Source organism: Chiloscyllium plagiosum, unplaced genomic scaffold (genome assembly GCF_037043375.1).
Source record: "Chiloscyllium plagiosum isolate Xiang-an unplaced genomic scaffold, Cpla_swu_hap1 HiC_scaffold_18, whole genome shotgun sequence".
NCBI classification, from domain to species: Eukaryota; Metazoa; Chordata; class Chondrichthyes; order Orectolobiformes; family Hemiscylliidae; genus Chiloscyllium; species Chiloscyllium plagiosum.
Genome location: NW_028270156.1, coordinates 25,011,933 through 25,039,298, shown reverse-complemented (window position 1 = coordinate 25,039,298; position 27,366 = coordinate 25,011,933). Strand labels below are relative to the sequence as shown.

The window sequence follows — 27,366 nt, the reverse complement described above, 5'->3', positions numbered from 1 at the left end:
AACTAATTTGTCCAAGTCTAATCCTTTCCCATTCCTATCCCGTGCTGATCCACCTCATCAACAGTGATTGCCGACTTCCACGCTTCTCTTGAAAATCTTCTTTTTTGTGAACAGTGCCACTACCATTCATAACCTTAATGTGGATGACGTTATTGGATGGACTGAAATTTGGCTTATTGGTGCTAATACTAATGAAGCTAACCCCTCCAAAAGAAATTTTGGAATATATTCCACTGCCTGCCTAGCAAGGAATTAATTACTTTCAGACTCAGCTGATTATTCCTTTGTTGATGGATTTAAACCTCTTCTTACCATTGTCTACCGCCCTTACGATCTCCTAAGACTTTCTCATAGCCCCCTTCTCCCCTGTGACACTCTGAGAATGTGTATCGGGTATGAGCAGGTCGGGAAAGAGTTAAGTTCAGAGTTTTGTGAAACAAGAGGTTCAGCTGAGCATGACTCAGAACAGATAAGAAGTTGCAGTTAGCAATGGGTTGCTGGAGACTAGGGTAATGGGTTGACAAGGTGGAAAAGCATTCATTATGTAGAGCAGTTTAACAGTTGAGGTAGCATTCAGTATTTAACATCAGTGAACACGGTGAAAAGTATTCATCATGTGAAGCCAGTTATCAAGGCAAAGAACATTCATTGTGTAACACCAGATGGCTTAGTCTTTATTGTTGATGCTCGCTGATTGTAACGGTCACCCAATCGATATGTATGTTGCCTTATCTGGATGCTCCTCCCTGTAAAATGACTATAAAATTCCATTTAAAAACTGTTGTTCCAGAGAAGACTATGAAGTCATGTCCCTGTGCACATGGATGATCATTCTTTCCCTACAGAGCGTAGAATAAAGATGAAGGAGGTAAAACTATACCGTGTCTCTGAGCGTTTTGCTTCAACTGAGGGGGGAGCGGGATGACACCTCTACCTGCCCCACATCTCTCAAGCCTATCTCTGTGATCTTGCCTTGGCAAAGAGCTTCTTTGGTGTCTCTCTCATTGGTATCATTTTGGTTACTCTGCTTCTTGTCCGCTCTTGGACTGTTCTCCCTTACGTTTTTTGATCAGGTTTTTTATTGGGCCTATCAACAACAAATGTAGGAGAGAAGCAACTTGTGAATGGAGGAAAAGCTCTTGACAATTCCCTCCCAATCGATTTAGATTGTGTTTTCTGTAGTCTGTACAACTCGGAGGTGGGAGAGTAAATTTCCCAGGGTGATTTGCTGCCTCTGTTTTTTTTCAGCTTTGATATAAAGTTCCCAACAGACATAACCACATTTAAAACTGGCAGCTGCTTAAATTGTTCACAAAACAATAATCACGATGATTATGTTAGTTTCAAAGTTGCTGATTATAGAGTTGTAAGTATTCAATGCTCACCTTACTACAACAATATGAATGGGATGGGTTTGGAGGGATACAAGCCAGGTGCTGGCAGGTGGGACTAGATTGGGTTGGGATATCTGGTCAGCATGGACGAGTTGGACCGAAGGGTCTGTTTCCGTACTGTACATCTCTATGACTCTGACAATACTAAATCAAAATTATATCCCAAATCTTGAGTTTTCAAGATCAAAAAAGATTGTTCTAGTTTCAATCCCAACAGGATTTAATAAAAAGATAGATATGTATCACTAAACCAAGCAATAAACAGCCCACTAGTGGCATTAACTGCTGTTACCACATTAGATCAAGTTAACACAGGACGTTTAGACCATTGTACCTCAGAGTTAAGCATTCTCAGGTTGTTGATTTCATACAGAGATGAGGAGGACTTTGTTCTGAGGGTAGTGAATCTGTGAAATCCTTTATCCTGCTTTCGGGACTGGGCTGTTAAGGACATTGAAGACTGATTTTTAATCAGTAAAGAAATTGAGGGTTATGGGGAAAAGTTAGGAAAGTGGATTTGAACATGTCCTTGAATGTTCTCAATGGGCTAAATGACCTAATTATGCTCCTATGTCTTGAGGACTTATGGTCCAATGAAGGCCAGACTGGTAAAACAGCAGGATTCTTTCCAAAGGAAAATAGTGAACTGAGATGGGTTTTAACAACAATTGGAGAAAACAACCTGTGCAAAGTTTTCAAAATGTGTATGAAATAATTTTCAAGATCCAATTGGTCTGTGAAATCTAAAGTTTATTATAGATAAGGGCCAAAAGGCAATAGTTGCATAAGTTAATGGAGTTGGATGTTTAATTGTTTTCATTGTTTGACCAGAAATGGCATTTTCTCATTTTGTAACAAATATACCTTCAATTTCACAACTACTGTGTAAGTGACAGTAACACTCATTATAATATTTATTGAATAATTTATTTCCTTTTCAATAGAGATCAATTAACTTGACTAACTAAACAAATTGATAAATGACTTGTTTGGGCCAGATACTGGAATCATTTTATTCCATCAAATAACTCTCAGAAATAGTCCATTTCCAGGAGCTGTTTAGTTTGCAAAGTATCATAAAATCTCAAAGTATCTATCACATTCAAAAGACTGCTTAAATGATGCAGATGCGACAGGAGATAACATGAAGAAGACTATATACTATAGTTAGATATTTTGATTTTGAATTTTAAGTCTTCCATTTACACCTTGTTAAAGTGAATTGAATACTAAATAAAATTAAATCCCAGAGCTTGGGTTTTCAAGATTAAAGAAAAAGAACATGCCAGTTTCAGTCCAAAAAGAGATTCTTAAATATTGAAAATGTAATATAAATAATGTGGTATAATAAATAAGGTTATGTTTAGTTTTTAAGTGATGGGTAACTTATTGTTACAAGACTTGTACTTTTTGTATCAAGACAATTGTTTGTGTGTCAAAGAGAGCACGGAAGTTTTCTGAAGTAATTGGAGAGTGTTCAAAAGAAACTTTGTTTCAGCACTAACTGCATTTTGTTTGTATAGTTATAAGATGCACAGTTTGGATAAAACATGATTATTGAGTAAATACTCGAGTGTAGTGTGCGTTCACCATTGATAAAGAGATACATTAAAAAATTGTGTTATTTAGAGCCCTGTTGTGGTGCAGTGGTACTGTCCCTGCCCTGGACCAGGGAAGCCAAGGTTCAAGCCCCACCTGCTCTAGATCAGTATAATAACATCTCTGAACAGGTTGATTAGGAAAAAAAAGTTAATTTTAAAAAGGTTATATTAAATGATACACAATGAATTTGTTGAAGCAACCACATGTAACAGCCAGATATACTGCTGACACAAAGATAGGTAGAAAAATAAGTTGCAAGGAGGATAGATAGAGTCTTCAATGGGATAGAGAGAGATGAAGTGAGTGGACAAACTTTGGCAGTCAGGAGTATAACATGACAAAATGAGGTCACCCGCTCTGATAGAAAAATGCAATTTTGTTTAAGTGGAGAGAAGCTGCACAATGCTGTGGTACAAAGATTTGACTATCCTTGTACATGAACCACAAAAGTTAATATGTAAGTATTTACATCATGGAATCCTTTATTGCAAGGCGGCTATGGAATATAAAATTAGAAAAGTCACACTAAGTTGTAAAGGATGTTGGTGAGAATATACCTAGAGTACTACAATACAGTTTTGGTCTTATTTAAGCAAGTTAGGGAGTATTCCATGGTGTGATTCTGGGCATGAAGTTTTGTGAGGAAAAGTTGAACAAGCTGGGCCTAAAGTTATTCAGAAGTCATATGATATCCGGTTGTAGTCTAACAGGTTTATTTGAAATCACAAACTTTCGGACCGTGGCTCCTTCAGATGAACCTTCACATCACCGAAAGTGCTCCGAGAGCTTGTGATTTCAAACAAACCTGTTGGTCTATAACCTGATGTCATGTGACTTCTGAATAAGTATAGGCCCAGCCTGCTCAACATTTCCTCACAAAATAATACCCTTCATGCCCAGAATTAGACTGTGGAACATTCTTTGAAATGATAGTATGGTTTGTGACTTTGTCCATCCCAGTCCAACACTGACACCTCCACATCATGGCTGCCACCTATACTTATTGGAATTTAGAATGAGAAATGTTGTCACTAAAATACCTAAGATTCTGAAGGGGCTTGACGCAGCAGATGCCATGTGACCTATAACTGAGCCATACAGTTCCAAAATAAAAGGATTTTCTAGTTGAGATGAAGCTGAAGAGGAACTCTATTGCAAAGAGTAGTGCATGGGTCATTAAATATATTCAGGGTTGAGTTAGACAGATTTTTTTTATGTTAGAGAGGCTATACCATTTGTGAAACAAGCAGAAAAGTGGTGTTGAGGCCCCAATCAGACCAACTACTAATTCACTGATTAGCACAGAAGGCTGAAGGAGCTATTTGGTCCACAACTTGTTTATATTCTTATGTGAGTTCTAAAACATGTCAGTCACTCTTCACATTGTTGTAGGTGTAAAACTATTCATTTATGTGAAAAATGTAGTGACCTTGCTCCATTTTTTCAAGTTTATTTGAATGTGTACATTAGACTTTGCAGCAGAGACCTAACCTTTGTCACAGCCTTAAGGCTGTCAATATGAGGATCTTCTGCATTTACTTTTTGGCCAGCTGATGTATTTTGAGATGTTTGACTTTTGTTTTTAAAAAGGCCCAGCTTGGGCTGAAGAAGTCTATAATCATGTTTAGAGAGAGAGAGTATTAGGCACATCTCTCCCACCCTGACCTTGACCAATTATTCTCATGCTTTAGGTGCTAACTGTTTGGCCCACCTGCAGAATAATTTTGACTGCATGCTTTTTGCTGCACTTGCCAAACTATTCTAATCAAACTGTTCACAGATGTTATTACATGCCTTTGGAGCAGATGAGACTTGAACTTGGGCCTCCCGGTCCAGGTATAGGGACACTACTACACCGCAAGAGAGCCTGTCAAATACAATCACAGAAAATTGATATTGGAACCTGCATTAGAGCAACATAAAGCTGTAGGAATACAAATAACGTTGATTCTCACCCTTCTTTTCAATGTGGCTGAGTTCTGAAATCTAATTTGGCTGTTCAGAGAACTTGAAGTTGGGGAAAAGAGTTTTGCTTGGCTCTTTTGTGATGATTGCTGATTGGCTGTATTCTACAGAAAGAAAACTTGGTGAGAAAATAGTTCTGCAGATTGTTTTGTAAGTGGAGATTTTGGCTTCAATAACAGGACTATTATCAAAAGCATTGCTGTACATCAGAAATGTGCATGCAGTTTCAAGTTAGAGTTTTTAATAAAATGAGTGACATCACTGAGATTTAGTGGTGTGAAAGAGAGAAAGATGTTTAAGCTTTTGAGTCTGTCGTCATTAATTGGTACATGCTTGATGGCCTGACTAGTCAGAGTCCACTTGCCAATCAATCAGCACTGTCCTCTTATACAGCATTAATATTGTTTTCTCTTCACTCTGATATTGCTTGTGAATAATCCTGAATGGAAGATAAAAAGCTTTGAGATAACGTACCTTTTTTCAGTAGTACTGAAGTTCAGTACTGCTGAATGACTGTTACTGAAAATCCTGTTATATCTGAATACGTAATGCCCATACTAGACTTTGGCTGTTCTATTGCTTTTATTTTTATATCAGTTTGGAACATTTATTGTGTTTGACTATTTTCACTTCTCATTTAAAACTTAAATAATTGTTTTTCACAGTTTGAATTAAACTCTGGCCATTTGAGTAAGTTATATTTGATATAATAATTTTGTCTGTGCTGTTCTGCTGCCTTGTTTTTTTTTTAAATGCCATGATTTATTGCATCATTATTACTGAATCATTATGTCTTTTCAGTTTGAGCTATGGAGCAGCACACCCAGAAACTGACCTCCTTCATCGACCAGCTTATGCAGCATCTCACCAATTGCCTGGCTATACCACTACACATCACCCCACAGGTACAAAATATTTTCCGTTATAATTTTGAGCAACTTCTTAAAATTAAAAAATGCCTAATTTACAGTCATCTACTCTTTCTGTTGAGCACAGTTTTATAATCTTCGGAAAACTATTTCACACTGAAATTCTTAGGATCAACAGTTTCTAATTTTTAACCAACAAATAATGCTAGTAGCAGGGTTTTTCCAGTCGGGTGGCTTTAGATTTGTTTGTCAAGCAACAAAGTAATGGCACGTTTTAAAATATGTGAAGATTTGTGGTTCAGGTTGTAAGTTTGCTCGCTGAACTGGAAGGTTTGTTCTCAGATGTTTCATCACCATGCTAGGTAACATCAGTGAGCCTCTGTTGAAGTGTTGGTGTACTGTCCTGCTTACTATTTATCTGTCTTGGACTGTTGTGGTGGGTGATATTACTTTCTGTTCTTTTTCTGAGCGGTTGGTAAATGGAGTCCAATGTGTTTGTTGATGGAATTCCAGTTTGAGTGCCAGGCCTCTAGGAATTTCCGTGCATGTCTTTCTTTCACCTGTCCCAGGATGGATGTGTTGTCCCAGTCGAACTGCAAGCAAGCGACACACACAGACCAGATACTCAACTGCAGGAGCAAGCATCCCAACACTCACAAATGGAGCTGCATCAGGACATTATTTACATGAGCCAGAACACATTGCAGCAGCCAGGAACTACGAGATGCTGAAGAAAAACACATATACAACGTATTCAAGAACAGTGGATACCTGATAAGCACAGACGACCAATTCTTAGCTTTTACACAACAAACCTAAACAAGAAGAAACAACATGCCCAGAGACTCTAGCCACACTACCATACGTTAAAGACATCTCTGAGTTGACGACCAGATTACTCTGGCCCCTTAGCATCATGGTAGCCCATAAACCTACCAACACACTGAAACAACTCTTGATGAATCTAAAGACCCTATACCAACAACCAGAGAACAAAGGTCATATACAAAATACCCTGCAAGGACTGCAACAAACATTACATTAGATGGACTGGCAGGAAACTAGCCACCAGCATACACGAGCACCAATTAGCCACCAAAAGATATGACCAACTATCAATAGTATCTTTACACACAGACAACAAGGGACACCGGTTCGACTGGGACAATGCATTCATCCTGGGACAGGCTGAACAAAGACACACACGGGAATTGCTAGAGGTCTGGCATTCAAACCGGAACTGCATCAACAAACACAATGATTTGGACCCCATTTACCAACCTCTTAGAAAAGTGATATCACCATCATAACAGAATAAGACCTATAAATAGCAAGCGGGATAGAACACCAGTACCTCACAGGAGACTCACTGATGATATTATAAACTCACTGATGTTACCTAGTATGGTGATGAAATGTCTGAAAGCAAACGTTTCAGCTCAGCGAGCAAACTTACAACCGTAAGATGAAGCACTTCAGAAGCACCACCATTTCATTGACATTATCAGAATTCCCATAAAGGGAAGAATCAACACAGTGAGCATTTCTTAAATAAGGGAACCAAAACTGTTCACAGTACTCCAGACATGGTCTCACCAGCACCGTGCACAATTGCAGTTTGTCCAACCAGCTTAAAACAAGGGCCAATATTCCAATAGCCTTCCAGATTATCTGCTGCACCTGGGTGCTAGTTTTCTGTGTTTTATGCACAAGTACCGTTATACTGCAGCTCTTTACAGTTTTTCTCCATTTAAGTGACATTCTGTTCTTTTATTCTCCCTTCCAAAAATGAATAACTTCGTTTTCCCATATTATACTCCATTTGCCAACTTTTTGTCCACTTAACCTACTAGTACGTCTCTGTAAACTATTTGTATCACGCAGTTATTTTTAGTCTATACTGCCATCAAATAGTCCCTCCCTAATAAGGGGACAATAAGAATTTTTCAAGTGAAAAAAAGAGTACAAAAATGCAAAATACTATTATGAAAATTGTTCAATCTGTGTACAGAACAAATATTCAAGAGAATTAGAGGCAGTTCCAGGGATAAAAATTGGAGGCAAGTGCATACCAAATATGCAGTATGCTAACAACATAACTATATTTGGACAATCAGAAGAGGGCCAAAAAAATACAATGACTCCAGTAAGATCTTAAAGTTAAGAAGATGGCTTGAGTATTTACACCAAAAAGACAAAAAACAGTGAATAGAAGGAATACATTAGCAGAAGCTAGAGTGAAGACTGAAGTAAATGGTTTCCACTGAAACAAGTAGATAAGTTTATCTACTTAAGATAAATCATCACACAATATATTGCAGAAAGTAGAAAAAGGACTGCGATGTCTTCTTTTGTGAAAATGAGGTATGTATTGTGAACATGAATACTCAAATAATAAAAGATGGTGCTATATTCGATACACTTTCCACTGTATTGATTGTCCCAATTTCTAGGCAAAGATCTGCAAAAGAAAATGTTTTTGGAACTGGATTCTATGATATTTACTGAAAATTGCATAACGAGATTATAAGACCACTGAAGGGATATTTGAAATTACAAATGGAAAAAGGATCTTAAGTGTCATCCAGAAAAGAAAATATCAATCTTTTTCCTATTTAATCAGAACTTGAAAAGTACAGAAAATTCCTCTAGATGGCAAAGTAGAGAGCATTAGAAGGGGTGGTAAAGGTCAAATTGATGTTGAAGGATCAAAGAAAACCTGTTCTGAATAGGCAAAAATGAATTCGGAACAAATAATACTTGTAAAGGATAATGAAAGGAGAACATAGTTTACTCCCCAGTTCTACAGAATTACAATGTCTTGTTTCCTTTAGCAAGTTTGGGTTTTCGTGTTATACTTAACGTACAACTTTTATTGTATATTTTGAGTTAGTACTCCGTCAAGTAATGTCTTCCTTCTAAATCAATCCGATATAATCCATGTGATGTTGTTTTCTGATATAATTAATTCCAGATGTGGTGATGCAAATTCCACAAACTATTTTTTGTACTTGATGAAAATAATGGAAAACAGATTGTTCAGTTGACAAACTGCACTGCCTGAACGACTCTGCAATTCATGCGGAAGTGCTGTTTAGTTTTCAGTTTCATGTTGAACTTGTTAGTCATTCAGTCACAGGATAAGGCCATTACTGGCTTGACCAGCATTTATTGCCCATTCCTAATTGCCCAGAGGGCTGTTTAGAGTCCTTGCATGGGATTTTGTACACTACATTAGTTTTGCTCATGCTGGGTATCGGGTCCTTCATTCTGGTGAGTTGTTGTCTGAGGGTGGCTGTTGGTTTGTGTGCTGTTATAAGTCCTAGTGGTCGCAGTAGCCAACAGCCACACTCAGACAACTCACCAGAACGAAGGACCTGATACCCAGCATGAGCAAAACTAATGTAGTGTACTAATGCAAGGACTGCACAAAACACTATATAGGACAAACAGGAAGACAGCTAACGATCCGCATCCACGAACATCAACTAGCCACGAAACGACTCGACCAGCTACCCCTAGTAGCCACACACGCAGACGACAAGCAACATGAATTCGACTGGGACAACACTACCATTATAGGGCAAGCCAAACAAAGAACTGCCAGGGAATTCCTAGAAGCATGGCACTCATCCACAAACTCCATCAACAAACACATCGACCTGGACCCAATATACCGGCCACTACAGAGGACAACTGAAACTGACAACCGGAAGCGGCAGGGACAGGCCACTATAAATGCCGGAGGAAACGCCACAGAAGCGCTTCACAGGAGGCTCCCAAGCACTGAGGATGTCACCTATACAGGGGACGAAAGGTTTGCAACAAAAACTTCCAGCTCGGCGAACAGAACCACAGCAACGAGCACCTGAGCTACAAATCTTCTCACAAACTTAACTTAGCAATTCTTGGAACTAAGTTTCATTCCCTTGTCTTCTAATTTAATGTTTTCTCAACCTAAAAATATTTCATATGATTTATGAAAACTGCCTTAGAGTTAAAAGGTAGCTTCTATTTCTTCACCTATCGGGAAACAGGAAGAGGTCTGTGTGCTCGTTGTGATGCAGGATGGTGTTTGCAAGATGAAGCTATTTTAATAGCTTGGATTACTTATTTGAAAGCTAAACTGGCTTTTTAGATCAAATGATCTTTACTTACTCTAAACTTGTATTTATTGTGATTGGCTATGCAAGATTGTCCTAGTTGTGTGCATAGCCTATCATTTTACTTTAATTGAATGTCCATATGTCAAAAATGATGAAGTTTGAAGACTTTACAGTGATACCTGTCAAGTTTTTGACACGTGTGATAACCAAAATAGACTTTTCCTGTGACTAATTAAAGAGTGCAAGCAGACATTGGATTATTAACCTGAAGCCCCTCTTACAAGGTATTACTTTGTGTGATATAGTTCTATAGAATTTAGGATTTTGAATATTTATGATCCAAGTAGCCATTAACAACTCTGCATTGAGGTGCGAGATTACTTACCATTTTAGCTAGTAGTAGTAGTAAGTTGATTATAGTGGCTGACAGTAAATGTGAAAATCTGAAGGTGGTTGATTATGCATCATTAATTACATCCTTCTTTGATATTGGCATTGCCTTGGACGAATCTGTCTACAATACTTATTTTCTTCTCTTGTGCAGGGCTATCCAGTTTATTTGATGCAACCATACAACATTCTGGCAGTAGTGCATCTGAAAGCTCAGTCATGAACTTCCTTTCAGCTATTGAATCACGCACCCCTCCAGCTGGACCTGCTGCAGCCTCCCTGCTACCCCAGTTCAGAGCTCCTTCATGGCAGACAGGTAAATCTAAATTCATAAAATAGGATGACTTGTATTGTTTTTGTGAACTTGTACATGGAGGACTGCTTCCCAATCTCTGGAAACACAGAATACAGTCTACCAGAATTGAAGAAAATATGAAGATGAATAATTGTAAACTAACTAGCACACTCCCTGGTAACTGTGAAATTGTTGGAAGCCTGCATTGTCAAGAGGTAGACCTGGAGTGAATGCAAAATAATGTTTTCCACCCATTCAGCTTCTGTACCCCACCACCATCCAAGACTCAGCTACACCCAATGCACACCACTCCTATAGCTCCCTCTGAGCGCCTGCCCTAAACACTTATCCGACATCCAAACCTGCTCGTCCATCTGTCTCCTAACCCCAACCAATCCCTTCATTTGACATACATGCTAGTCCTTTCATGGTGGCTTTTAGAGTGCTACGGGACTTTTAAATTTCAGAATAGGACACTCAATGCTGTAAAAGGCAGAAACATTATTTCTACATAATTGACCTACAGGGTATTTTGATTTGACACATGTTTCATCAACGCAAAGTGTGGACAGTGTTTGGATAGCGCGACCTTTCTACTGAACAGGTATAACGATTTTCAAGAGCGATCTTCGACAGAATGATTTTCTATAGCATGGGGTTGCGGAGGAACAACACTGCCGTTTTATAGTAGAACAACCTGTACGTTTCCCCCTTGTTTTTAAAAGAATTGACACTTTCCTGTTTTAAAAAAAATAGATGAAAGATACCGGAGATATCCTCAGACCCTTCAGTAATTTTCTATAAACGTGCATGAATTACTCATAAGCAGCACCAAGACTATTCTATGAACACTTGTGGTAAGGACATTGTGAACATAGTATTAAGATTAAAAGTTTCAAAACAAAACTCAATCTTGAAATCCTGCCCCATCCCTCTGTTATCTGTGTATTCTAAAATTCAAATACGCTCAGACTAGTCTCCAACCTTGCACCCTCTTTAAATTACAGCTAGTCTGAAACTTTGCTCACTATATTGTAACTTGCACCAAGTCCTGCTCTAACCGCTCGGAACTGAAAAAGAGTCATATTGGATTTGATAATTCTTTCTCTTTCCTCAGATGCTGCTAGACCTGCGGAGTTTCTCCAGCATTTTTTGTTTGTTTAATTGATTGCTTGCTGCCCTACGTTAGTTCTCAGTCTTGAAGCACTTTGATTATAAAATCCTGATCTTGCTTTAAAAATGTCACGTCATGTCATCCTTTGCCAGATCTGTGTTTTTCCAGTTCTGACCTCTTAGGTTTCCCCACTGTGCAAAAATTCTCTTTCTAAATTTCCATATGTGTTTTTCCTACTTAAAAGTGACCTGTTTGAATAAGGTTTTGATCTTCAATGTACACATCATCCACATTATTTTGTAACTGTTGTTACTGACTCTTGGTCCTACTTGTACACAGCAGTAAATAATAGTGAGTGCCAAATTTTACTTGTACCTTCATCCTGAATCCATTAACTGGTCAGCATTTCAAACGCAGTCCCCAGCTGTCAATGAAAAACTTTTTTCTTAGCTGCTACAGTTGTGCACTGTTTAGTGCACTACACCATTATGCACTGTAACCAGTTCTGCATTACTGCTTAGATGCAACTTACCCAGACCTATCAGTGAGAGTTTTGCCAGCAGCTGTTGCAACTACTTGGTGTAGTCTGTTAAGCAAGTTAGTGTATTCGAGTGTAAATTCTGCTGTGCACAAACAGATACTTGAAACCAATAATAATAAATAGGTGCCATGTGAAGTTCACTTCCCCTTTCCATTCAGTGGATGTGGTTGCCCACTAGTTGTGGGTGCTGTCTCTTCACTTGTGTCCCAAAGTGAGAAAATGAAAGCTTTTGTTATGATTATATCTGTTGCTTTACATACATGTGTAAAAGTGACTGCAAATACAAACCTTCAGTAATTTTGGTTGTATATGTGATTCTTTGAGTTAAAACACAAGTCACCCAGTGCTATTAGTCGGGTATTTTGACCTACTAGCATCAACCTGACAAACTGGAAAATTGCCCGGGTATGTTCTCTACATAAAAAGCAGGACAAATTCAACCCAGCCAATTATTGCCCATCAGTCTTCTCTCGGTCATCAGCAAAGTGATGGAAAGTGTTATCAATAGTGTTATCAAGCGGCACTGGTTCAGTGATTATCTGCTTGGTGACGCCCAGTTTGGGTTCCATCTGGGCCATTCAACTCCTGACCTCATAACTTTGGTTCAAGCTTGGAGAAAAGAGCTTAATTCCAGAGGTGGAATGAGAGTGACAGCCCTTGACAATAAGATTGCATTCGACTGAATATAGAATCAAGGGTCCCTAGCAAAACAAATCAATGGGCAACGGGGCAAACTCTTGGTGGTTGGAATCATACCTGGCACATAGGAAGATGGTCATGATTGTTGGAAGTCAGTCATCTCAACTCCATCCGATCTCTGCAGGAGTTCCTCAGTGTAGTGCCCCAGGCCCAACCATCTTCAGCAACTTTGTCAATGATCTTCCCTCCATCATAAAGTCAGAAGTGGGGATGTTCGCTGATGATTGCACAATGTTCACCACCATTTGTCATTCCTTGGATACTGAAGCAGTCCATGTTAAAATGTAACACGATCTGGACAATAACCAGGCTTGGGCTGACAAGTGGCAAATAAACATTTGCACAATGCAAATGCCAGGTAATGAGCAAATCCAATAAGAGGCAATCTAACCACACTGAACCTTCGACTGTCAACATCTTGGGGGTTACCATTGACCAAATACTCCACTGGGCTCACCATATAAACACAGTGGCTATAAGAGCAGGTCAGAGACTAGGAATTCATCATCTGGCTGCCCAAAGCTTGTCCACGATCTGGAAGGCACAAGTCGAGCGTGTGATGGAATATTCCCCACTTACTTAGATGGGTGCAGTTCCAACAATACTTGAGAAGCTTGATACCATCAATGCTGGGAAATAATCATTTCTTAGGGTTATTTAGACTCTGAAAAATTATGCAAAGGTATTAAAATGGGGTTGAATTTCAAATTTGAGTGTTACATGAACCAGCATATATGCATGCTAAAAGTCAGTGAGACTGCTTTATAATTTCCAGTGTCTAGATTTGTAAAGATAACTTTGGTTTATTAAAATTTGCAGATAGTTACTTGATGATATGTTTGAAATATTAATGTATTTTCTTTAATTGTCAAGGTATGCACTCTTCAACACCTTCTGAACTGTTCGTCACTGGAGCACTACAAGCTTCTGGAACATTCCCACCATCTGCTCTTGCAGCGTATCAGCATCCTCCTTCCTTTAGTAGTCGAAGTTTTACTGGTGCACAGCCCCTGACACTACAAGATGTACCTTTCAGTCCTACGACAAATGGACTTCTTTCTCCTCATGATCCCTTGCTTCAAATCAAGTCTTCTCAAGCGGCTGTTCCTTCCCCTTTGACTTTTGACAGAATTGGTAGTACTGTTTTAAGTACAAGCATACCCCCATCTTCAACATACCGCTCTGCTCAAGAATCTGCTCCTCATCACTTACAACCACAATTTAGTTTGTTGCCTTCAGCACTTGGACCAACTCAACAAGCCTCTCAAGCATACGGCACATCCGTTTTTTCTAGTTCAACTGCCTCCATTGAAAGGGCACTTCAAAGAGAATGTAGCGTTATTAAGCATCACCAGCGGCCTTCAAGCTCACACTCAGTACAGGTGCAATTACCAAGTTCTCACCATTCCTTACAAGGTTATCTTACCAGTGGGAATGAAGTTGATTTTCAGGGAACTTCAAGGCATGCAGGTTTGACATGTAGTCCACTTGGAGACCAGTCTCAGGTGAGCAATGATGGAACACAGCAAAAGAACTCTGCTGTAACAGTTGAACAGTCACAGAGTTATTCACCCACTGTTCAGTCTCTTGATTATTCTTCAAAAACTAAAACCTGTTCATCAAGACCAGCTCACCGTTCTACAAAAACTTCCAAATCTCAAAGTGCAACAGCTACCGGGCAAACACAGAGTTACTCCACACCTACACAAAAGCAAAGTTCAGTAATATCAAGCCAGTCACAAGTGTACTCTTCAGGACAGGCGTCAAATCTAATCATGTCAATTAGTCAGTCCCAGAACTATACTTCAACACAGTCTCAGAGCCTGTCAGCTGTCAGTCACTCAGAGGTATATTCTTCCAGTCAACCTGAGAAGCTCTCTACTTTAAGCAAGTCACCAGCTTCTTATTCTAGCCAGTCACAAAACCTAACACCTGTTAGTCAAGCACTCAGTTACTCTTCAGATCAGCCGCAGGTATTGCCTTCAGTTAGCCTCACTGATGATTATTCTGGTCAGCCACAAAATTTATCTTCTATTAGCCAAGCACACAACTATCCTTCTGGGCATTCTCAGGGTATACCTGCTGTGAGTCAGTCACAAAGCAGCTATTCTGTGCAATCACAGGGTTTATCAACTGTTAGTCTTTCGCAAAGTTATACTTCTGGACAATCTCTCACTTTGACATCACAAACGCAATCATTACCATTTTCTTCTTCTACTGGAGCACAGAATTTATCATCTTCAAGTCCTACTCAGGACTTTATGTCTATGCATTCTTCGCCAACCAGTCAACCACAAAGTGTTCATTCACCGTCTCAGAAGTTCTTGTCAGGAGTACATTCACCTACTTTCACTTCATCTCATTCACAGACCATGAAGAGCACTCAGTCATCCACAGACATAAAGCAGTCATATATTAAGAGGAAGTCTGATTCAGACTTGTTTGTATCATCTAAGGAAGATGATGAAAGTTTCCCTATTCAAGATTTGTTACAGCAGCAGCCTTCTCTTGAGGCATCCACTCCAGGTTTAACAGAAAGTAGAATTGGGGAGGAGAATGCTGTTTATGCTGTCTCAAAAGCAGATGACCGATATCTATCTCAGAGTGTGATCCGAAGTAATTCTCGCCCAGAAGACCATGTTGTTGCTCTCACTTTTCAGGGATCAAAAACAGATGAAAGAAAACATGAACATTTGAAGCAATTTAGTGTGACCCAATCCATTGAAGCAATGGTAACTCATCATGGTCAGTCAGTTGGCAGTAACAACAATCTGAAAACGCAAGACATGAAAAAGGTAGTTAATTTATCGCAGTCATCGCATATTATTATGGGTTCTGAAGAATTGAAGCAGCCTCATTCTCTATTACATAAAGCACAGGAGGCTAGAGCACAAGCTCATCAAGCACAAGTAATTAATTCTTCTCAGCATTTGCAAACACACACGGTATGCCAGACTCCACGGTTACAGCTCTCTGGTGCACAGGTACTCCTAGATACATCGCGTGAAATGCCATTGTCTTTAATACAACCATCAGTAGCACAGCAGCCCCAGTTACTACAGTCAGGCCTAGGTCAATCCCAAGCGTCAGCACAGTCACAGCAAATACAGGCTCAGTCTCAGGCATCACATCATCAATCACAGTTTCTTCAACTTGAGAGACACATTGCCCAAGCCAATACACCACAGTCTCAACAGCTTCTCCAACAAAACTCTGAAGCAATGAAACTGAATGGTACAGAATCTTCAAAACCACTACAGCTAACAACAAAAGATCATTTTGACCCATCACACAGGCAAGATTCAAAATCTCAGTTTGTTGGCCTTAGTTCTGTCTGTTTTTCAGAATCTATGTTGCTTGGTGTTGAGAGAAATCTCTTCTCTGGTGTTGAAGATGTGTTTACTGCAAATGAAGGGTTTGCCAAGTCTGCTTGCAATGAATCCAGCATTCAGTCAGTTGAATGTGCTGATCGTTCAAAATCTGCATTTCAGACTGCATCTGGAAGGCATGTTTCACCAAGTTTTCATGCTTCTCAAACCGTACTGCCCAATCAACAGAATATGCATAATTTGACGTTAAGCAATAGTCAAATTAATTTGGATCTAGAGGCAGTACCATTAGATAGTTCAGCTCAATCTAAAACTTCAAGCCTTGATCAACAAACCCTTGGAACTTCAGACCAGCACATGCAGGTTGGGCTTACTGCAACAAATATGAATTCCATTCAGGATTCCAATGATCAGGAGATTGAAGGTCTTAAGAAACAATTAGGTGCTAATCCAGAATCTGAAGAAGAGGATAACGATGACATTCCTGATGATGGTGCCATAAATAATGCTAAGGATCCAGACTTCATTCCTAGCGGTAGAAGTAACACAGATGAGAGTGCTGTGTCAGATATTGATTACAGTGTGGGTGATGAAATTACACAAGGATCTAGTAACAAACGAAAATTAAAAAGACCAGCAAAGCCTAAATTGAAACTGGGTGTACAGATAGATGGATGGTCTCACAGTTTGCCTGAAGAAGGAGGGAATCTAGACTTGGCTACAGATGGAAATCAGAAGAAACAAAGAACAAAAGTACGAACAAAAGAAACTTTAGATGATGAACTTTTTAGCCAGAAACCAGTAAAACGAAGTGGGCTAGGTAAGCGCCTGAATTCCAAAGATGCAAACTCACCTCGTACATCTAATGATAGTTATTATGAATGTTACTACCAGCAAGAAAGGATAAATCAAAAGATTAGAGAAGTTGAGGAAAAGCAACCAGAAGTTAAAAGTGGTTTCATTGCTTCCTTTTTAGACTTTCTTAAATCAGGACCTAAGCAGCAGTTTCCTGCACCTTCAATACGCATGGCACATCGCAATCGACGTCCATCTGCCAATACCATTCATATTCCCCTTCTGCCAGTTTCAACACACCAATCAGTGCCAACTGCCTTAATATCTACTGAAAGTGGTTCTACTAGTCCTTGCAAAAAAATAGATAATGATCTGAAGAAAAACCTGGAAACATTACCTGCATTTTCCTCAGATGAGGAAGATTCTGTTGGGAGGAACCAGGATCTTCAGAAGAGTATTTCCTCAGCACTTTCTGTTTTGGATGATCCTTCTAATAAAAAAGAAAAATCAAACACAAACGGTAAGGACAGTACATGCTTTAAGTAAACTAGGCCGTATATTTTTGTCAACATATTGCTTCAAGGATCTGCTCTCTGTAAAATGTCAAACTTCGTCTTGTGATCCAGTTATGCAGCTGCAATTCTTCTCTTTCATAGAGTATATATTTTGCCTGAGCAAAGCATATTTTGGATGTGGTGGAAGCTTTCAAAAATTGCATGTTCTAAATTATTTTTGAAAATGAAAGAAATTCTTATATTCACAAAGTATTGGGCAGGTAGATTTGTAGTTTATTTGGTTTTAAAAAAGAAACTGATCGAGTATATATGACCTGATTTCCTTTTAATATTTCCTCAATTACTTTGACCCGAATGATCTTTCACAATTACAGAGGGCACATAAAAATACCTTTTGATGTACAACAGATGAACAAATTGACGGCATATTATGATATGTTACAAATTCCAATCTAATATGTGGCCACTTTTAATTTTTTGTTTTGTTGTTATAATGGAATGGAATCAGAGTTTTATACCTCAGAAATAATGGTGGCCCATCAATTTCTTCATTGGCTCCCTATTCTCAGCCCAGGTTTACTCCCCATTCTGATACCATTTTAATATCAATGATTCCATATCAAACACTTTTTTTAAAAAAAAAATTCTGTACAAGAAATCTTTCTTTAAAATTCATTGTTCTTAAGAGAAAATAGAAATCGTTTTCTTTGCCAGTTTCACATCACCCTGCATTAGCCATTGTTAAAAGTTCCCTGGTGGTGATTTTTAAAATATATTTTAAAAAGAGAAAGTGGTAACATATGCTGTTTAATTATTTTAATTGCTGTGTTGTACAATCTCCTAGTAACCTGTATCTCCAGATCATGAATCTGAAAAATGTGAATGCCTATAAATTATTGCTAAATTATAATACCATAATTATTTGTTCTAGTCAGATTTTTATGAAGAAGTTCACAAATATCAAAATTGTGTTCTTGATAAAATTTGTATACCTTCGAGAAGGATACGTATGTTTACAGTTTTGACTTTTATCTGTATTCATTGCATATTTCCTTTACTAGAGTTCATCACTAATGGGGAGAAGGATTCCAACCCTTCTATTTCTGCCATTATACAGCAGGAAAAGGTTGCAAATCCTTCTCCCCCTTTAAAAGAGGAAGTGCAGGAGCCAACTGTAGCTCTAGAATCTCCCAAGCCAAATGAACAAGATGACCTGAATTCTACAGAGCGAGCTGCCAAACAAGAATTACTTGCTGTAGAAGGTTCAACAGATGAAGATGATATAGAAAGTGGAGGAGAGGGCATGTACAGGGAGCGAGATGAATTTGTTGTAAAGATAGAGGACATTAATGCTCTTAAGGTAATGTGGCATTTTTAAAAAAATCTGATGTTTTTCATTAGGATTGAATGGAAGAGGTTAAACTTTAAATGCTGAAGATGATCAAATTCAGTGTATTAAATAGTGTTTCCTGTGATGCTGGAACTCTGAAATAAAAACTGAAAATGCTGGGACTATTAAGGTCAGGCAGCATTTATGGAGGCAGGAACAGTACATATTTGAGCTCAGTAACCTTTTCTAATTTCTCTCTCACTGTTTGATGTGCTGATTGCTCCCACCATTTTGTTTTTTGACTCTGGAAGTAACTTATTTAATGGTTGAGATCATTCTAAAGAAGGCTAATAGTTGCTTAAATGCAGTATAGACAACATCTAGGAGCAAATGACTGCAGGTGCTGGAACCTGTACTGAAAACAACAAATGCTGGAGATCGCAGTGGATCAGAAAGCATGCATGGAGAGAGCGCAAGCTAACGTTTTGAGTCTACATGATTCTTCTTCGACTCTCCAGCATTTGTTGTTTTCAGTGTAGACAATATCTGACAGTTCATATTGTATATTTGCTGAAGTATTGGGATACTATTGCTATATGATGTAGTGAGTTTCTTCTTTGTTTGACTAATTTCCTTTCTTTTCTCTGCTATCATCAGTCAGAAGGAAGCTATTGACCTCTAAAGTTACATGAGCACCGAACCCTTTTCAATACCTTGTTGAAGTCTTTTCTTTTCTTTGTGGCTCTTGTGACATGGTGGTAATGCCTGTACCTCTGTGAAAGAAAGTCCCATACCTGTCATGTTGTATGTCAGAACATGTTGATTGCACTATCTACTTAAATATGATTCTCTTAAATTTTGCTTGATGACCGGCATGGACACGATAGGCTGGAGGGCCTTTCTTGATGCCACAAAAGCTCTATGACTCTGTTGCAACTTTTGTGGAGACTGATAATAGTTAACAAGGAATTTAAACTTGCTTTTTGTTGCTAGAGCTTAACAACAAAATATTTAAAGACATTAGAGTAGCTGAAGACAAAAACACTACCTTTATAGATACCATATTCTTTAAAGCACAAAAATATTTCCTTATAACTAACCAAAAGCATTTCACATGTATTTTACCCTGTCCCTTATGTAGATGATGTGGATGATGATAGTTTCATAAAGGTACACGGTACAGTTGCTATTAATGGAAATGTTATTAAATTTATCTTCCCTTTGACACTATTAACTTTATATTAGCCCATCCTAATCATGGAATTTTGTAGTTTATAGATTAGTGCTGTTGGATAAAAATTTTCATATGCATGAAATCTTTCAAACCTTGGTATGTGAGCCAATTATATAGTGCTTTTCATAACCACTGGACATCTCAATGCCACTTTGCAGTTGATAACTTTGTGATGTGTAGTCATTGGTGGAACATAGAAAACACAGAAGCCAGTATGCACTTGATAAAGGTCCCAGAGGAAAAAAAATGTGATAATGACCAGATGATCTGTAGTGTTGATGAAGGATAACTATTGGCCAGGGCACCAAGGATAATTACACTGTTCTACTTTGAAATATTACTATGCACTCTTTTTACAGCCCCCAGAGCAGGGGACCTTGTGTATTGTATAACCTAAAAACGGCACCTCTGATATTGCAGTTCTTCCTCAGCATTGCACTGGAGTCTAGGCCTGATCTTGGTGGACAAGGTCTGAAATAGGATTTGAACAAAGAGCTCTGTGGTTTAGTGGTATGAATGCTACCAGCATCTCAAAATACAAATTAGCTAGTCATTATTGCATTGCTGTTTTTTGAACACATATTGGCTGCTGCAGTTCATATGTTAAGTAATAATCACAATTCAAAAACTTCATCAGTTGTAAAGTACTTTGAGATGCTCAATGTGTTATCATCTAATATGATCTGAAAGAATGCTGAGACCACATGGAATGAGGTGACAAGTGATGGACATATATTAATTAAAAGGTATGGGGAATTAGTAATCATGAGGTGAGTCTTTTATGGAATGTGGTTAACTGAAATAAAACTTAAAATTGGAATAAAGCATGCAAATGAGGACTTTAGGAGAAAGTGAGGACTGCAGATGCTGGAGATCAGAGCTGAAAAATGTGTTGCTGGAAAAGCGCAGCAGATCAGGCAGCATCCAAGGAGTAGGAGAATCGACGTTTCGGGCATAAGCCCTTCTTCAGGAATGAGGACTTTAGTTCTGTTTAAATGCAGTTATCTTTTGGACTATAACACAGTGATTGTGAAGCACCATTTAAAAGTGTCTCCTACTATTCCACTGAATCTCCTTCCCATCTTTCATTCCCTTTTTTATCTTTGACCACTTGGGAATGTTGATCTGACAAATTCAATGGTGGGTCCATTGTTCTATGATCCCAGTTGAGACCCCTACTTATTCCCTGAATTGTTTAGAGACAAGTAACTATTTTTTTTTAAAGCTGGCAGAGAGAGAAAGCCAGAGGCCTTACTAAGTAACTAATAAACTCATTCTTTCAACTCAAGAAAGCCTGTTTAAATGAACTTTAAAAACATAATTTCATCTGGCCAGAGAGGAAGGTGTCCACAAGGATCCTTTCTGAAGTTAACCTTGTTGTAACCTACTAAGTGAGCCAGAAGAGCCAATATAGGTGGAGAGCCAGTTAATCTTTCCTCATCCAAAAGCATGACAATTTTGGATATCTTATTGGAATTGTAGTAAATTGTGTACCCTTCCCCAGAGACTGATGGTAACACTGCTCTCGTTGCAAATTGTTTTCAATGTTATGTGCTAGTTTCCTGTTCTTTGATCTAATTTGAGGTAGTAAAGGATAGATCCTAGTGAGACTACAGTAATAAATGTGGGATTGGGAAAAGGAATTATTGGTAGATTTATTGTGCTGCCATTCTGTGCTATTAGCAACTACTGTTGCAAATGTTTACTGCCAATTTTCTTTGATGGAATTAGAAGTTACTACTTTTGTGTTACAATAGAGCATATATACAGAGCCACAAAAGTGCATAAAGCTTAAAAAATCTATTCTGATTTTCAAATTAACATCTGTTGCTTGGAGGCTTACCAGGTTCCTGTTTATCTTTTGAGTTACATTTTTATGGTTGGCAGATGTTCTGTATGGAACTCATGCTCATTACAAAATAGTTTTCTTCTGTCTATTGATTAATTCAATATAAAAGTGCAGAATATATAGCAAAAGACTAATCAGGGCAAATGTTGCTCAAACATGTAAATATATCATACATTTTCCAGTATTATTTACACTTAACTAACAAAACAGCTTCTCTAATTTAAGTCTTATTGTCTCCTTACCACTGCTTCTTTCTCCCCATCACTCAAATGAACAACTTTGTTGGAAGGGGTTTTCCAAAATAAGAAGTGTCACTGCATTAGTTCTAGACTCCCCCACCCCAGGGAAATGATCTTGTCTGTTTAGAGTCATATAGAGTCATAGAGATGTACAGCATGGAAACAGACCCTTCAGTCCAACTCGTCCATGCCGACCAGATATCCCAACCCAATCTAGTCGTAGAATGGATGGCTTTGAGGTATGTAGAGAAGAGGTGTTGGAAATCCTGGAAAAGGTGAAAATAGATAAGTCCCCTGGGCCTGATGGCATTTATCCTAGGATTCTCTGGGAAGCAAGGGAGGAGATTGCAGAGCCATTGGCCTTGATTTTTATGTCCTCTTTGTCTACAGGAGTAGTGCCAGAAGACTGGAGGATAGCAAATGTGGTTCCCTTGTTCAAAAAGGGGAGTAGGGATAACCCTAGTAACTATAGGCCGGTGAGTCTCACTTCTGTTGTGGGCAAAGTCTTAGAGAGAATTGTAAGGGATAGGATTTATGCACATCTGGATAGGAATAATGTGATCAAGGATAGTCAGCATGGTTTTGTGAAGGGCAGGTCGTGCCTCACAAACCTTATTGAATTCTTTGAAAAGGTGACGAAGGAGGTTGATGAGGGGAAAGCGGTAGATGTGGTATATATGGATTTTAGTAAGGCGTTTGATAAGGTTCCCCATGGTAGGCTACTGCAGAAAATACGGAGATATGGCATTGAGGGTGAGTTGGAGGTTTGGATTAGGAATTGGCTGGATGGAAGAAGACAGAGGGTAGTAGTTGATGGCAAAGTTTCTTCATGGAGTGCCGTCACTAGCGGTGTTCCGCAAGGATCTGTTTTGGGACCATTGCTGTTTGTCATTTTTATAAATGACCTGGAAGAGGGGTTAGAAGGTTGGGTGAGCAAGTTTGCGGATGATACGAAAGTCGGAGGAGTTGTTGACAGTGAGGAAGGATGTGGCAGGTTACAGCAGGATATAGAGAAGCTGCAGAGCTGGGCAGAAAGGTGGCAAATGGAATTCAATGTAGCTAAGTGTGAGGTGATTCACTTTGGGAAGAATAACAAAAAGATGGGGTACTGGGCTAATGGTCGGATACTTGGTAGTGTGGATGAGCAGAGGGATCTTGGTGTCCATGTACACAGATCTCTGAAAGTTGCCACCCAAGTAAATAGTGCGGTGAGGAAGGCATATGGCGTATTGGCTTTTATTGGTAGAGGAATTGAGTTCCGGAGTCCTGAGGTCATGATGCAGTTGTATAAGACTCTGGTGCAGCCGCATCTGGAATATTGTGTGCAGTTTTGGTCGCCATACTATAGGAAGGATGTGGAGGCACTGGAACAGGTGCAGAGGAGGTTTACCAGGATGTTGCCTGGTATGGAAGGAAGATCGTATGAGGAAAGACTGAGACACTTGGGGCTGTTTTCATTAGAGAAAAGAAGGTTTAGGGGTGACTTGATTGAGGTGTACAAGATGATTAGGGGGTTAGATAGGGTTGACAGTGTGAACCTTTTCCCGCGTATGGAGTCGGGTATTACAAGGGGGCATAGCTTTAAATTAAGGGGGGGTAGATATAGGACTGAAGTTAGGGGTAGGTTCTTCACTCAGCGAGTCGTAAGTTCATGGAATGCCCTGCCAGTAGCAGTGGTGGACTCTCCCTCTTTATGGGCATTTAAGCGGGCATTGGATAGGTATATGGAGGATAGTGGGTTAGTATAGGTTAGGTGGGCTTGGATCGGCGCAACATCGAGGGCCAAAGGGCCTGTACTGCGCTGTATTCTTCTATGTTCTATGTTCTATTACTAGTTAATTGAAGCTGACACTCGAGGATAATTCAAACACTATTTTCCTCATTGCTTGAGGCTGTTGAATGATTTTTCTCTTTTCATTATGAAGAGATTGAACTGGCAGGCAAATGTGGGACTTGATCCAAAACGAAATTGAACTGAGTTTATCTTAAAATTAAGGTATCAAGACATTTTGGCAAATATGTCTTTTTACAACTGTTTTTGGAAATTTTAGCAAAAGAACCTTATGTTGGGTTGCGAAACCTGTAATGTTTCACTTGATAAAATTGCACAGGTAAAATAAAGCTGTTTTCATAAATCTTGTTTGAAATGTAATTCAGCATTTTATTACTAGAATGAAATATCAGTTTGGGAGATTTCACATGCCTGTTTGTCAATTTTCAGTAAGCACTAAGCATTGATTAAATTCCACTAGTGCTATTGTATTAGTTGTTAGCATTATTTAAAACTTTCTTGTAGCTGAAATGCTGAAGCCCTGGAAAACTAAGATAACCTTATTATGAAGTAAAAGCATAGTGCTGGAGAAATTCAACAGGTCTGGCAATATCTGTGGACAGCGAAGCAGATTACATTTTGAGTCCCACATGGCTGTCTTTCAGAATGTGGTTTACAAGGTATACAAAATGTAGATGAGTACTTTTGATAAAGCAATGATGGCAGAGCGACCTAGAATGGGCTGGAAAAGGAGTTTAACAGCAAAAGTGGTTGAGGAAAAGTGGCAGACATTTAATAAAGTAGTTCAAGGCTCACAGGTAAAATATTTCTCAATGAGGAACCTAACAAGATGCTGCTCAGGAAGCTGCTGTGTAAGATAAGGGCCCATGGTATTAAAGACAGAAAAACTGCAGATGCTGGAATCCAAGGTAGACAAGCAGGAGGCTGGAAGAACACAGTAAGCCAGGGAGCTGCCTGTGAAATGTCTCAGAAATGTCAATCTTTTCATCAATTGAGGATTTCCTGCCACTTTAGTTGACAGGGTCCTCAGCCGTTTCCAACTTGTTTCCCACATTTCTGCCCTCACCCCTTCTGTACTCTCACAACACCAATAAGGTTCTGCTAGTCCTCACTTTCCACCAGACTAGCATCTGCATCCAAAGCTGACATTTCCATTGCTTCCAGCAGGATGCCATCACCAGAAACACATTCTTCTCCCTTTTCTTCTCAGCGTTTTGCAGGGACCATTCCCTCTAGGACACCCTAGTCCACTCCTTCTGCATTCTCAACATCTCCCCACACCCCATGGCGCCTTCCCATGCAATCATTGAAGGTGTAATACCTGCCTGTTTATATCCTCGTTTCTCACTCTCCAAAGTTCCAGACTGAAACTTCTGAGTATAGGAGTTGGGATGTCATTTTGTGGCTCGACAGGATGTTGGTGAGGCCACTTGAAGTGCTGTGTACATTTCTGATCGCCCTGCTATAGAAACGATATTATTAAATTGGAAAGGGTGCAGAAAAGGTTTACAAGGAATGTTACTGGACTGGAGGGTTTGAGTTATATGGAGAGGCTGGATAGGTTGGCACATTTTTCCACTGGGCGGTAGGAGGTTGAGGGGGTCACCTTTATAGAGGTTTATAAAATCATAGAATATAGAACATTACAGCGCAGTACAGGCCCTTTGGCCCTCAATGTTGCACCGCCCTGTCATACTAATCTGAAGCCCATCCCACCTACACGATTCTATGTACGTCCATATGCCTGTCCAATGACGACTTAAATGCACTTAAACTTGGCGAATCTACTACCGTTGCAGGTAAACCATTCCATACCCCTACTACTCTGAGTAAAGAAACTACCTCTGACATCTGTCTTATACCTATCTCCCCTTGTGTCCCCTTGTGTTTGCCGACCCCGTACTTGGAAAAAGGCTCTCCCTGTCCACCCTATCTAACCCTCTGGTTATCTTGTATGTCTCTATTAAGTCACCTCTCAACCTTCTTCTCTGTAACGAGAACAGCCTCAAGGCCCTCAGCCTTTGCTATAAGACATTCCCTCCATACCAGGCAACATCCTAGTAAATCTCCTCTGCACCCTTTCCAAAGCTTCCACATCCTTCTTATAATGCGGTGACCAGAACTGTACACAATACTCCAAGTGTGGCCGTACCAGAGCTTTGTACAGCTGCAGCATAACCTCCTGGTTCCGGAACTCAATCCCTCTATTAATAAAGGCCAAAGCACTGTATGCCTTCTTAACAACTCACATCATCGCTGATGCCACACGCTCAGTGACTTCCACCACCCCAAATGCCGTGTCTGCCCCCACTTCCGCCCCCACCAGCACCACTCACCTGCATTCTGCTGACATGCCCCCCACAGACCCCACTGTCACTATCCCCACCCCCAGAACCCCGAGGGGAACACTACCCCTGCTCATGACTCTACCCCCATTTCCCCCACCATCACACCCACTCCAGGTACTGACTCCGACCCCACTCCCAGCGCCACACCCACACCAGCTCCCAGCCCTGCCCAGTTTTCACCATCCCTCCAGACCTCCCCCTCACTGAGGACGAACGATCAGTCCTCAGCAAAAGACTCACCTTCGTCCCCCTCCGTCCACGCATCAATGAATTTAATACACGCCATGACATCGAACAATTCTTCCGTCGCCTCCGCCTCCGAGCTTACTTTCACAATCAGGACTCCCGCCCACCTTCCGAGGACCCCTTCGCCCACCTCCAACGCACTGCATCCACCTGGACACCCCGCGCTGGCCTAATACCTGCCCTCGACCTCTTCATTTCCAACTGCCGCCAGGACATTAACCGCCTCAACCTGTCGACCCCCATTCCAACCTCTCACCCTCACAACGCGCAGCCCTCCAATCCCGACCTCACCATCAAGCCAGCGGATAAAGGGGGCGCAGTGGTAGTCTGGCGCACTGACCTCGACATCTGTGAAGCCAAACGCCAACTCAAGGACACCTCTTCCTACTGGCCCCTTGACCATGACCCCACCCCCCATCACCAAACCATCATCTCCCAGACCATACAGAACCTCATCACCTCAGGAGATCTCCCATCCACAGCTTCCAACCTCATAGTCCGGGAACCCTACACTGCCCGGTTCTACCTCCTTCCCAAGATCCACAAGCCTGACCACCTTGGCCGACCCATTGTGTCAGCATGCTCCTGCCCCACTGAACTCATCTCTACCTACCTCGACACTGTCCTATCTCCCCTAGGTCAGAAACTCCCCACATACGTTCGAGACACCACCCACGCCCTCCACCTCCTCCAAGACTTCCGTTTCCCCGGCCC

At 40.0% G+C, this 27,366-nt stretch overlaps 1 protein-coding gene across 2 annotated transcripts in view; it reads left to right on the top strand.

Moving 5' to 3' along the window:
* The window catches only part of qser1 (glutamine and serine rich 1), a 162,232-nt gene that overhangs the window by 71,005 nt on the left and 63,861 nt on the right, over positions 1 to 27,366 (top strand). For both annotated transcript variants that reach the window (XM_043705539.2, XM_043705540.2), the window contains exons 2-5: positions 5,763 to 5,866; positions 10,481 to 10,642; positions 13,849 to 17,619; positions 18,676 to 18,974. In XM_043705539.2, coding sequence (XP_043561474.2) covers positions 5,763 to 5,866; positions 10,481 to 10,642; positions 13,849 to 17,619; positions 18,676 to 18,974 — 4,336 coding nt within the window. The remainder of the gene's footprint in view (positions 1 to 5,762; positions 5,867 to 10,480; positions 10,643 to 13,848; positions 17,620 to 18,675; positions 18,975 to 27,366) is intronic.